Below are 12,392 nucleotides of genomic sequence, written 5' to 3'. Positions count from 1 at the left end.
GCTCAGTATTCCAACATGATAACAACCCCAAAACACACCTCCAAGAGGACCACTGCCTTGCTAAAGAAGCTGAGGGTAAAGGTGATGGACTGGCCAAGCATGTATCCAGACCTAAACCCTATTGAGCATCTGTGGGGCATCCTCAAACGGAAGGTGGAAGAGCGCAAGGTCTCTGCCATCCACCAGATCCGTGATGTCTCGAAGAGGACTCCAGTGGTAACCTGTGAAGCTCTGGTGCACTTCATGCCCAAGAGGGTTAAGGCAGTGCTGGAGAATAATGGTGGCCACACAAAATATTGACACTTTGGGCCCAACTTGGACATTTTCACTTAGGGGTGTACTCACTTTTGTTGCCAGCAGATTATATATTAATGGCTGTGTGTTGAGTTATTTTGAGGGGACAGCAAATACAGTCCGGTCCATAAATATTGAGACATCGACACAATTCTAATCTTTTTGGCTCTATACACCACCGCAATGGATTTGAAATGAAACAAACAAGATGTGCTTTAACTGCAGACTTTCAGCTTTAATTTGAGGGTATTTACATCCAAATCAGGTGAACGGTGTAGGAATTACAACAGTTTTGTATATGTGCCCCCCACTTTTTAAGGGACCAAAAGTAATGGGCCAGATTAACAATCATCAATCAAACTTTCACTGTTTAATACTTGGTTGCAAATCCTTTGCAGTCAATTACAGCCTGAAGTCTGGAATGCATAGACATCACCAGACGCTGGGTTTCATCCCTGGTGATGCTCTGCCAGGCCTCTACTGCATCTGTCTTCAGTTCCTGCTTGTTCTTGGGGCATTTTCCCTTCAGTTTTGTCTTCAGTAAGTGAAATGCATGCTTAATCGTATTCAGGTCAGGTGATTGACTTGGCCATTGCATAACATTCCACTTCTTTCCCTTAAAAAACTCTTTGGTTGCTTTCGCAGTATGCTTCGGATCACTGTCCATCTGCACTGTGAAGCGTCGTCCAATGAGTTCTGAAGCATTTTGCTGATTATGAGCAGATAATATTGCCCGAAACACTTCAGAATTCATCCTGCTGCTTTTGTCAGCAGTCGCATCATCAATAAATACAAGAGAACCAGTTCCGTTGGCAGCCATACATGCCCACGCCATGACACTACCACCACCATGCTTCACTGATGAGGTGGTATGCTTTGGATCATGAGCAGTTCCTTTCCTTCTCCATACTCTTCTCTTCCCATCACTCTGGTACAAAGTGATCTTGGTCTCATCTGTCCATAGGATGTTGTTCCAGAACTGTGAGGGCTTTTTTAGATGTTGTTTGGCAAACTCTAATCTGGCCTTCCTGTTTTTGAGGCTCACCAATGGTTTACATCTTGTGGTGAACCCTCTGTATTCACTCTGGTGAAGTCTTCTCTTGATTGTTGACTTTGACACACATACACCTACCTCCTGGAGAGTGTTCTTGATCTGGCCAACTATTGTGAAGGGTGTTTTCTTCACCAGGGAAAGAATTCTTCGATCATCCACCACAGTTGTTTTCCGTGGTCTTCCGGGTCTTTTGGTGTTTCTGAGCTCACCGGTGCGTTCTTTCTTTTTAAGGATGTTCCAAACAGTTGATTTGGCCACACCTAATGTTTTTGCTATCTCTCTGATGGGTTTGTTTTGTTTTTTCAGCCTAATGATGGCTTGCTTCACAAATAGTGACAGCTCTTTGTATCTCATATTGAGAGTTGACAGCAACAGATTCCAAATGCAAATAGCACACTTGAAATAAACTCTGGACCTTTTATCTGCTCCTTATAAATGGGATAATAAGGGAATAACACACACCTGGCCATGGAACAGCTGAGAAGCCAATTGTCCCATTACTTTTGGTCCCTTAAAAAGTGGGAGGCACATATACAAACTGTTGTAATTCCTACACCATTCACCTGATTTGGATGTAAATACCCTCAAATTAAAGCTGAAAGTCTGCAGTTAAAGCACATCATGTTTGTTTCATTCCAATTCCATTGCGGTGGTGTATAGATCCAAAAAGATTAGAATTGTGTCGATGTCCCAATATTTATGGACATGACTGTATACACTGTTATACAAGCTGTACACTCACTACTTTACATTATAGCAAAGTGTAATTTCTTCAGTGTTGTCACATGAAAAGATATAATAAAATATTTACAAAAATGTGAGGGGTGTACTCACTTTTGTGAGATATTGTATTTCTCATAGGCCTTCATAATTAAACACATCCAGCATGAATTAAAAAAAAAAGTTTTCTAATGAAACTTGGACTATGCTGGAACCCAGCATTTCATGACTCGTACTTGTACGTTTCCACCATTGTGACCAGGAGTATTGTACTTCCTGGTACTTCACAAATTCTCATCCCCCTGCACTTAATATTTTCTCTCTTCCCAAAAGCTGCAGTGAGTAAAGATAAGTCATTACATGGGACATTTATGTTCTGTTCTACCCACCTTATTTCAATGATATCCATCTGGTAATTCTGCTGTGCCTAGCTCTTCCTGTCCTAGGATGACAATGCTTACTCACTGCACTGTATCTGTGAAGGGAGACCATTTTTGTCTCTAGATTGCTCGCTTGACACGGACTACTAGCCTCTCTTCCACATTGCATGTCCATTACATAGGAAGGCCTTCTCTTGTAGCTCACAGAAGGAAGCTGGAAAAAGATTGATGTATTAGTTTAGCTCACAGAAAGTCACAAGGAATTCTGGCAAGATAAACAGTTACTATTGCAGCACAAAATCTAAAGACTGGTGAAGTGAAATATATTCAATTTTTGTTTTGGGTTCCTTTGGATATTCTGGATTACAGGTTGTACAGTGTAGGAGCTAACCTTTGTAAACTAGATGAAAGTGTCTGTGCTGGTGAAAGGAAGTCGACTCCAGCTGTCGTTTTTTTTTTCTAAGTGGAATCTCATTGGTTACATTTGAGCCACGCTTCCTGCATTTTTTTAAATTGTCCATCGTTGTGTTTCAGCCAGATTGACTCACATTTGTGGGTATGTTTCATCTTCTTGAGAGTACCTAGAATAGCCTGAATGGAACAACTGAGCCATTTTAACCTTTGCTTTGTTTAAAGGATCTATTTACGTTCCTTTTCTCCCTGTGGCATCTATTACACAGTTTATCCATTAATCTAAACCTTTCTAAATATAACGAAACTAGATCTTCCCAGGTCATGGTTTCATTGTGCTTAGTCACACCATAATTAGAACACGTCCTTGGTGAAGTCCTCCTCTCGTAAACACAAAGCGGCGGTGACCATTTTGTATCACAGCGTCTGGAGAATAAAAGGTTTGCAGGCTATCCATTTATCCCTTGAAGTTGCTACTTTAAGTGCTCCTTTTGTTTACCCAAAGAAAAGTAAAATAGTCAACTAACTAAACCCTTCCCAGCAGGAGATCAACCACTTTTCCCTTGCTCTTCCTCTGCCCGTTTGAAGTGGTTGTAAACCTCATTCATGAAATTTGAACTAAGCACGAATATCTGTAGTGTTTACTTGTCTCTCTCCAAAGCTCTAAGTGTAATTTCTCTCTGGTGCTTCATTCCTCTGTTATCAGCATGAGCCACTTCTGACAAGTTCTCCGACGCATGAGATAACAGTAGCTGAAAACTTGTGTCGGGGAGGGAGCTTAGAGGTAGATAAGCACTGAGCGTGTCTATTCAGACAACAGCTCTGCATGTTCCTACGTTCCTCTGCCTATGTGGAGGGAGAAGTCCCCTTCCTCCAATCAGCTCTCACACAGTGTAAATGCAGTCTCTCCACCCTACCCTAAATACTGCTGAAAGATGAAGAAATATTTTTAACACGATCTACACTTTTGAAAGGGTGTAGAAAGGGGAAGGCTGCAGATATACAAATAAAACTTATGTAGGAGAATTTGTTTCATCTCTGTGTATCATCTGAGGCTATTCACTTCACTAGGTACATGTGAGGGTTTACAACCACTTCAAGCCAATATGAAATACCTAGAACTTCCCAGTAAGTCCTCATTTACATGGACAGCAAGGGGGCAGTAAAAACGGGCAGTTGAACTACAGTTTTACCACCTCCCAATCACCCATCTAATAGATAACATGCGGTAAGAGGGGGTTCTTACACATGTCGTTCAGTGTCTGCTACCCCTCTCTGCCAATCCCTTCATTGGTTTCTGCTCACCCATCGAATAAAATTAAAAACACAAACAACAACTTACAAAGCCATCTACAACTCTGCACCCAGCTACACTAATCTCGTCTCAAAATATCAACAAAATTGCTCTTTGTTCTTTCCACAACCTCCTGCTCTAGCTCCTTCATCACCTCCTCAAAGTCTCGCCTCCAGGACTTCCCAAGAGCCTCTCCCATCCTCTGGAACTCTCTACCTCCATTTGTCCTACTGTCTCCTACACTTTTAGGTGATCCCTGAAAATCCCTCTCTTTAGAGAAGCCTTATCTGCTCCCGCCCAGCAGCTGTACTTTTATTTTCTCCATCAGCTTATCCCCCACAGTTATTACCTTTTGTATCACCTGACCGTCCCTTATCTACTGTGGATCGCTTTTCATAGGGATGATAAAGACTGGTTCCTTCTAAACAAGGCCTAAAGGTTAGCATGTGATTCACTCACCTTCTCCCACGTGAGAGCATTTAGTGCCGCCTAATTGAGTAAGCTTCGACAAAGAAGTTTGGAGGTTACACAAGACTTTCTCTAGGCCCAATGTGAGAAAACAGCAGCATAGGAGTGAGGAAAGGCGAATATATGCTGCTGAAGAGGGAGGTGGGGGTGTTAAGGCCCCTTTCACACTGGGGCGGTAGGGGGCATCGGCGTTAAAACAGCGCTATTTTTAGCGCTGTTTTACCGCGGTATTTGGCCGCTAGCGGTGCGGTTTTAACCTCCCCCGCTGGCGGCCGAAAAAGGGTTAAAACCCCTCGTATAGCGCGGCCATAGCCGCGGTATTACCGCGGTATAGCCGCGCTGTCCCATTGATTTCAATGGGCAGGAGCGGTTTAGGAGCGGTGAATACACCGCTCCTTCACCACTCCAAAGATGCGGCTGACAGGAGATTTTTTTCTTCTCCTGCCAGCGCACCGCTTCAGTGTGAAAGCCCTCGGGCTTTCACACTGAACAAACAGCGGAGGCTGTTTAGGGGTGGTTTGCAGGTGCTATTTTTAGCGCAATAATGCCTGCAAACCGTCTCAGTGTGAAAGGGGCCTAAGTGATCCTCTTACTTTGGCCTTCATGGGCAAAGGAAGGGGTCACTTAAAGTATATGTCAGGGCAAAATTAGAAATGTATATTTGGTTCATGTCTACAGTACATGCACATTTCCCCTTGTTTTGTCTCTGCAAGTATAGAAAAACACCTGTTGTTCTGCCAGAAATCCAGTGTGCCCCTAACTTCCTGTAGTGACTGACAAATGCCTCTGCTGCACTGGAATCCTAAGCAGTGTTGCCAGCCCTCTCCTGATGGCCTGCAGAACATCCCCCATGTGTAATAGAAATGAGGAAAGGGAAGGTGTTTTTTTGTCCAGCAGAGGAGAACTGGGAATCGCTGACAACACTGCTTGGGATTTTAGTGCAGCAGAGGCATCTTTGTCACTTCAGATAGGAAATTGAGAGCTCACTGGATTTCAGGAAGAATCAACAGGTATTTTTCTGTACTTGCAGTGCTCTTTAGGAGACATTAAGCATGGGGAATGTGTATGTATTACAGAGATGTGATTTTATTTTTATTTTGCTCAGACATACACTAATGGATTAATAGGCTTAGCGTATGATAATAATGGTCCAGGTCTCAAAAGAGCTACTTTGGGGATGTCACCAGAGCATTGAAAGGTTGGTTCTTAAAGTGGCTGCTTTAGTGATTTCACCTAGGAATGGTTAAGGGGTTGCATTATACTGAGTGTGACGAAAACTATATACAACTTGCTTTAAGTCTTTCTCCTGTGTTCCCTCAGGTGGTGGTTTTGTGCTTTGCAATCATATTTGGAAGTTTCACACAGACCTTTGACCCCTACCCATCAGCCACCAAGACAGTGCAGGAACCAAGCAGACATTCAGCACCAGAATCATATGCAGCATCAATAGGTATGTCGGACCTAATAACCTCTTTCCCCCTGCAATCCCTACATTAACATTCCCTTGCAAGGTGTTCCAAGTGAGCTCCTCCTGCCCATAATGTGCTTTAACTGACAGCTCTGGTTTTGCACCACTAGGAAGAACTCTACCACTTGTTCCCAATGAAAATCACATGGGTTAGTTTACAAAATAAACCCTCCAGCTCAGTTGTCATTGTGCCCTGCATAGAAAGAAAGAGGCACATTGGCAGCAGCAGACGGCAGGCTGTAGCTGTTAAACTGGTGTACACACTATAAAAATGTATTTGAAAAAGCTATTAAATTATTATAAGCTGTTTGGTGTAAATTGCATTGAAAAAGAACATTTTTAACGATCAGCCGCTTAAGTTTAAAAATAAGAGCCAAGAGAATTTATTAAAACAGTGTACAAAATAAAAGCCAAATATGTCTTTAGTCTAACAGGCTATCTCCCACTGACACAAGGCCTTATAGTCAAGCTAACCAAAGCTGCTAAACTTTGGTCTAGGCATCTAGGGATTGATGGTCATGAAATGGTTAATGTGTAGGAACATGGCAAGATACTTTCAGTACAGGTTACTTATGGACTTCTTGTTGTCTTAGTGCGTTCTAGAAGTCTCCTGATCTTCGAGGAGCATCATGGCTGGGAAGAGCTGCACAGCTCTGCAGTGACCGTTGATTCACATGATACCTGGGACAGAGGTGCAGAGATCATCTCTCAGCATCACAAAGCAGCAATAGAGGAGATCAACCGATCCCAGGAGAAATCGTACACCCTGTCCAATGACAGTCGAGATGGAATAGTACGGCACAGGTGAGAATAGCTGGGAACACCTACAGACTCTTTATACTAGCTGTATGGATTGCCTTCATTTTATGCAGAGGTTTTAGGGGGCATAGACCTCTTCCAAGCCCCACTGGAATTGACTGTGTTTACCGCAGCTGGCGTGGACCTGCCAACTGCTACTAGATGAGGGCTGTCATTGATTACCTTCTTCTGAAAATATTTTTTGCTACTTTCAATAAAACGACTATATATATTCACCTTCATTTTGCTTCTAATTGGATATTGGGCGCTCCTTTTACCTACCCCTACAAGTATACGCAGAAACGGCCTTGAGGCTGTATCCAGAGGTAGCAGCCCAAGCCCCTCAAAAGGGCTCATCACCACCCCTCTATTAAGCTGGGCCAGAATCATCGGGAATGAACTCTCCTATCCCGCCCCCCACCGTCACCTACTCACAGACCCTCAACTGAGTGAGTCAGTCCAGTGCAGTTGCCTATTTTAAGATCTTCTTCTGAAAATGCCAGTTGGCAGGCTGTCAAACCAAAATCTTAGCCCCTTGCAAGTGGGTGGCATTAGGAATAGTAAAGATGATGTAGAAGGTTTTACAAAAAGCTCAATAGATTTTGGTCATTAAGATTAGCCAGCACATCAATTTGGAACATTTTTGTCTAATTGAACTTTTGTCCATACCAGGTAATTGGCATATGCAGAATGAAAACTCAGTCCAGTCCAACATAAGGATTCTGTTTAAAGGGTTCAGTGAATGATCCTTCTTTTCTTTCTTTCAGGTATACTTCGGATTTTGGAAAGAATGAAACGAAAGTGATAGAACTCGACAGGCGAGTGAATGCTACTTCCTAATGGATGATCCTTATCCACCTTCTCTTTCCACAAACCCCTCTTCCCAAACACTTGCAGTCACCCCTCAAGTTCCCACACAGACTCAGCCTTTTTGGACTAAACCCCGCTTGACGGGTGACATAGGTCGGGACCCAGACCTGACATTGGCAGATAATCTACGATCGTAGCAAGCAAGACTTTGCAAGGTACCTCTGGACCTTCTGTATGCCTCCAGCAAAATTCTCAAAGTAGAACCATTTCAGTGGTCCTTTTTTTTTAAAGGACTCAGGAGAAAGACATTTACATGTTAATAAATTATATATCCCATGCCAGTTCAGTTTTCCCCTCCAAAAATGGAATAAAGACAAGCTGAGGCAACCTGGATATTTCAAAGCCAGATAATTAACTATAAGATAAGACTATGAAATGAGATATATATTTTATATAATGATGTTGCCTTATATAAAGACTGGGAAACAATCACAAAAGGAATATAGAAGGGAGTAGATGACACAAAAACAGAATTCCTAAAATTTATAGGGAAAACTCCAAGCTGAGTGCAAAATGTAATCCAAATATGCAAGGCGAATAGTGTTTTTATTTTTTTTTTCAATGCATTGACTGGAGGACATAAAAATGAAAAATTGGAAATTATGGGACTACAGGAGGAACTATAGCCTGTCTCAGACAAGTTTTCAGACAGCATAACAGCCTTTAATACAATCCCAGCCAAATGGCAATCCTTCTCCCTTTTTAAAAAGTAAAAACTTTGTTTCAGCTTAGGAGAGCTACATTTTAAATTTTGTGCAATAGGGGACTGCTTCTGCAGCTCACAATTCAAAAAGAGGAATGGCAAGTTCATTACACCTGATATTATGCACGCTGATGAGTATTTTATATGACTGGATTTGTCCTTTAAATGTACAGCCCAAAACAGGAAGATGTTAAAATCCAGAGTTTATAGATTGTAATAATCTACAGGTAGTTGTATGGAAGCAGTGCCTTTCCAGCTGATATGGAACTACATGTCCATGTGATATGGGGAATAGTAGTTCCATAGCCATTACTCCAATGTGTCTCAGGTCCCACATCAACGACGTCTTGCCCTGTGTCTCTCAGTGCCTTAAATCCTGATCCTTCTGAACAGCCCTGGCTATTGTTTTACTTGTCTTCTTACTCTTTGTAGGCATTGATAGCCCTGCTGTTAATACACTTCTATGGAAACAGAATTGATTTTTCAGTGGGTTGAGTCTTATTAACCTTTCGCTTGTGACATCTCTGCATGTGGGGTCCCAGCTTCACCCTCATGTCATGGTCATTATAATGGTCGCTTACTATTTGTGTATAATTTTACATTTATTGTTCACACAAAGAAGCAATAGGAGTACTGAGACTCTTTTTGCAAAATGAAATTGAAGAAAAGTATCAATTTTGGATGCTCTAGTAGTCCTTAAACAATTCATACTATTTGTTTTAAACAGTCATGCCCCTAAAGTCCTGTTCCTCTCCACGCAGCCAATTAAATGTCCCTCCTGCTGTTGTAAATAGTATTTATTAGTTATATTTGCTATTTTCCCTTTATCATAAAGTCCCTGTGAGAATAACAGGCCCTGCTATCTTTCTATAACAGACACCTTTTAACTAGCTCAGCGTCAGAATATCAGAACATTAAACTTTCTGATCCATCTAAAAAAAGAGATGCAGTTGCCTAGTTTTGGTCAAAATTCCATGACACTTTGCAAGCTAGTGGCTGGCCAGTGGCTTGCTGAGAATTCTGTAATTTATGATCTATTACAGCTAGAAAACATGACACTTATGTGATAAGGCAACATGTGAAGTGTAAGAACCCACAGCAACCAAATCAAAAGTTGCTTATCAAGTCCCAACGGTTCTGGAAGTTCTCCATTTGCCATGTTGTAAGGCCAAGATGCCACCTAAAAGTATGTGACAATGACTTCTGGTTGGCTTAATTACTGCAGCCTTATGGGAACTGTGCGTGTGGGAATATCCTACATTGTGCATATGGATAAATTAATCATTTATGGGTGGGTTGGGAGGCTCAATCCACTTTGTGATCCATTCATTCTTACTGGAATATAATTGGTTACTATTTATTTCTACACATCGTTGCTCTTGGCACTGCTTTATTTCATAGATCGTCCTTTTAGTAGGAAAGATTCCTCACCTTTTTTCATTTTCCATGTCGGCATTTGGCAGTTCTGTACAATTTTACTACTTTAATACAATGGACTATACATCTTGTATCTGGCGCTGTAAAGGGGTTACATTGTTGTTCCTTGTCTGTTTTGTTTTCGTTTTTTTTGCTTCTCTGTTTTGGTATAATATTTTTTATAAAACGTAAAATGGAAAAACCTAAATAAAAAAATAGCTGCATACATGATCGTAAGTGGTTATTGTTGTGGTTCATTTGGCAAAGGTGCTTTGTTTACATTCAATTAGTGTTTCAACTCTCTCTAAATCTATCCATTATGATCAAAAGTGTTCCCATTTTTGTGTATGCCTGGGCAAAGTTTAAAAATATATATTAAAGAGGATCTTCACCCAAAAGTGGAAGTTCTGCTTTTCTACCCCCTCCCCCTATCACATTTGAAAACTGAATTTATTTTGGGGGGGGAGTGGGTACATGTCAAACCCAGGTACCCGCTCCCTCTTAGGCAATGCTAGCAGAAGTTTAACCCCACTACCTTTGTCTACAGGCTTCTGGGACACGTCACAGGTCCCAGGAGGCTGCAGGAACATTCACAGAGCACAGCAAAAAGCCGCAAAAAGTCACAGCCGGCTTCCCACACAAAAATGCTGGCACCAGGGAGCCTTGAAGAACCTGCTAGGGTGAGGATGGCGCTGGATCCTTTGACGGGTAAGTGTCCTTTATTAAAAGTCAGCAGCTACAGTATTTGTAGCTGCTGACTTTTAATTTTTTGTTCCTATGGTGAAGATCCTCTTAAAGTACATCTCTGCAATACATTTACATTCCCCTTGTTTTTAAAAAAAGAAATGCTGCAAGTCCAGCAAGAAACCTAGTGATTCTGCCAGAAATGTAGTTAGACAGTATTATTTTTACCCTGTTAATTCTGAGGACATTAGATCATTACCCCCATCCCATGTTATAGAGATGAGGAGAGAGAGAGATGTTCTGTAGTTTTAACACACTTCCTGTTCTAGTGGTGACACAGAGATATAGTACAGGGAGTGAATGTTGTCACCCTAGAACAGGAAGTCTGTTACTGCCAGGATCACCAGGTGAAAATAAAAGAAGAAAAGGGCTAAAAAAATAAAAATGAATGCTGCCACTACATCAAAGGATTGATAAAGTGCAATATATCACATTTTGTTCTTGGATTTAAATTAAAGTTGAACACCAGGTAGTTACATACACAATTGAATTATTTACCAGCCTGAATATTTGTGACTATGTGCAGCCACTTTCTGATTCACACACCTGTGCCACATGGCACGGCCAAGATTGTGACACCACTTTCTCTGATAAAGAACGCACTGATTTCACCTTCCTGTCATCATACTGCTTGCTAAAAAAGTAAGTGTTCCCACAATGTCAAGGTCTTCCTTGTGCTTGGCCCTTACTGTAATCTTGTCTACTGTGTTAGACTGGCAGTATGAGGGCTGCTCTGTAGGGAATAACAGAAAGCTGATATGAAGTCAAATTCAGGTGCTTATACTGGCTGTATTGTTATGAATACACAATTGCATTAAATTATGGGGGTTTTTTTACCCCCCTGCTGTTCAGATTTAAAATTGGAACACCTAAAATAGGGACAGCAGTTATAATTAATCATATAAAAATGTTAGGGAGCATTTTTACTGTGCATCATCCCAATGCTTGGCAATGCACAAACCGAATGTCATGCAGCCTGCCTTAACGCACATTACCCTGTTATGTTATAGCAATGCATAGTTTGAGCTCTGAAGGAGAACTTTGCTATAATATACAGTATCTCACAAAAGTGAGTACACCCCTCACATTTTTGTAAATTTTTATTAAATCTTTTCATGTGACAACACTAAAGAAAAAACACTTTGCTACAAGTAGTGAGTGTACAGCTTGTATAACAGTGTAAATTTGCTGTCTCCTCAAAATAACTCAACACACTGCCGTTAATGTTTAAAACGCCAGCAACAAAAGTGAGGACATCCTTAACTGAAAATGTCCAAATTGGGCCTAATTAGCTATTTTCCCTCCTCAGTGTCATGTGACTCAGTGTTACAAGGTCTCAGGTGTGAATGGGGAGCAGGTGTGTTAAATTTGGTGTTATCGCTCTCGCTCTCTCATACTGGTCACTGGAAGTTCAACATGGCAGAGAACTCTGAGGATCTGAAAAAAAGAATTATTGCTCTACATAAAGATGGCCGAGGCTATAAGAAGATTGCCAAGACCCTGTCCCCCCGAAAGAAGCCAAATGTGGCACCGGAGGGGGGGGGGGGGAATCAGATAAGCGGATGTTCCACTTTTGGGTGTAACTCCGCTTTGAGATCATTAAAAAACATTGGACATTACTGCAACGTGCATACCCTGAGATAGAACACTCAGGGTATGAAGGCACTTGAAGGTATTTAGAAGAAATCATACTTTAAGGAACATGTTGGTACGTTCCGAACATAAAAGTGCAAAAAAGTAGAATAAAAAATACATTTTTAGGAAGTAGGAGA

The 12,392-nt window shown here is 41.5% G+C and overlaps 1 protein-coding gene across 2 annotated transcripts in view; it reads left to right on the top strand.

Annotated features, from left to right (window-relative positions):
• The window catches only part of CREB3L2 (cAMP responsive element binding protein 3 like 2), a 95,295-nt gene extending 85,182 nt beyond the window's left edge, over positions 1–10,113 (top strand). For both annotated transcript variants that reach the window (XM_073621825.1, XM_073621824.1), the window contains exons 10-12: positions 5,942–6,071; positions 6,683–6,893; positions 7,655–10,113. In XM_073621825.1, the coding sequence (XP_073477926.1) occupies positions 5,942–6,071; positions 6,683–6,893; positions 7,655–7,727 (414 nt within the window). In that variant the 3' untranslated portion in view covers positions 7,728–10,113. The remainder of the gene's footprint in view (positions 1–5,941; positions 6,072–6,682; positions 6,894–7,654) is intronic.
• Positions 10,114–12,392: the final 2,279 nt, after the last annotated feature.

The sequence above is a fragment of the Aquarana catesbeiana genome, linkage group LG03 (genome assembly GCF_042186555.1).
Source record: "Aquarana catesbeiana isolate 2022-GZ linkage group LG03, ASM4218655v1, whole genome shotgun sequence".
NCBI classification, from domain to species: domain Eukaryota; kingdom Metazoa; phylum Chordata; class Amphibia; order Anura; family Ranidae; genus Aquarana; species Aquarana catesbeiana.
Note: the sequence above shows the minus strand (reverse complement) of the source record. Positions and strands in the feature narration are given on the sequence as shown.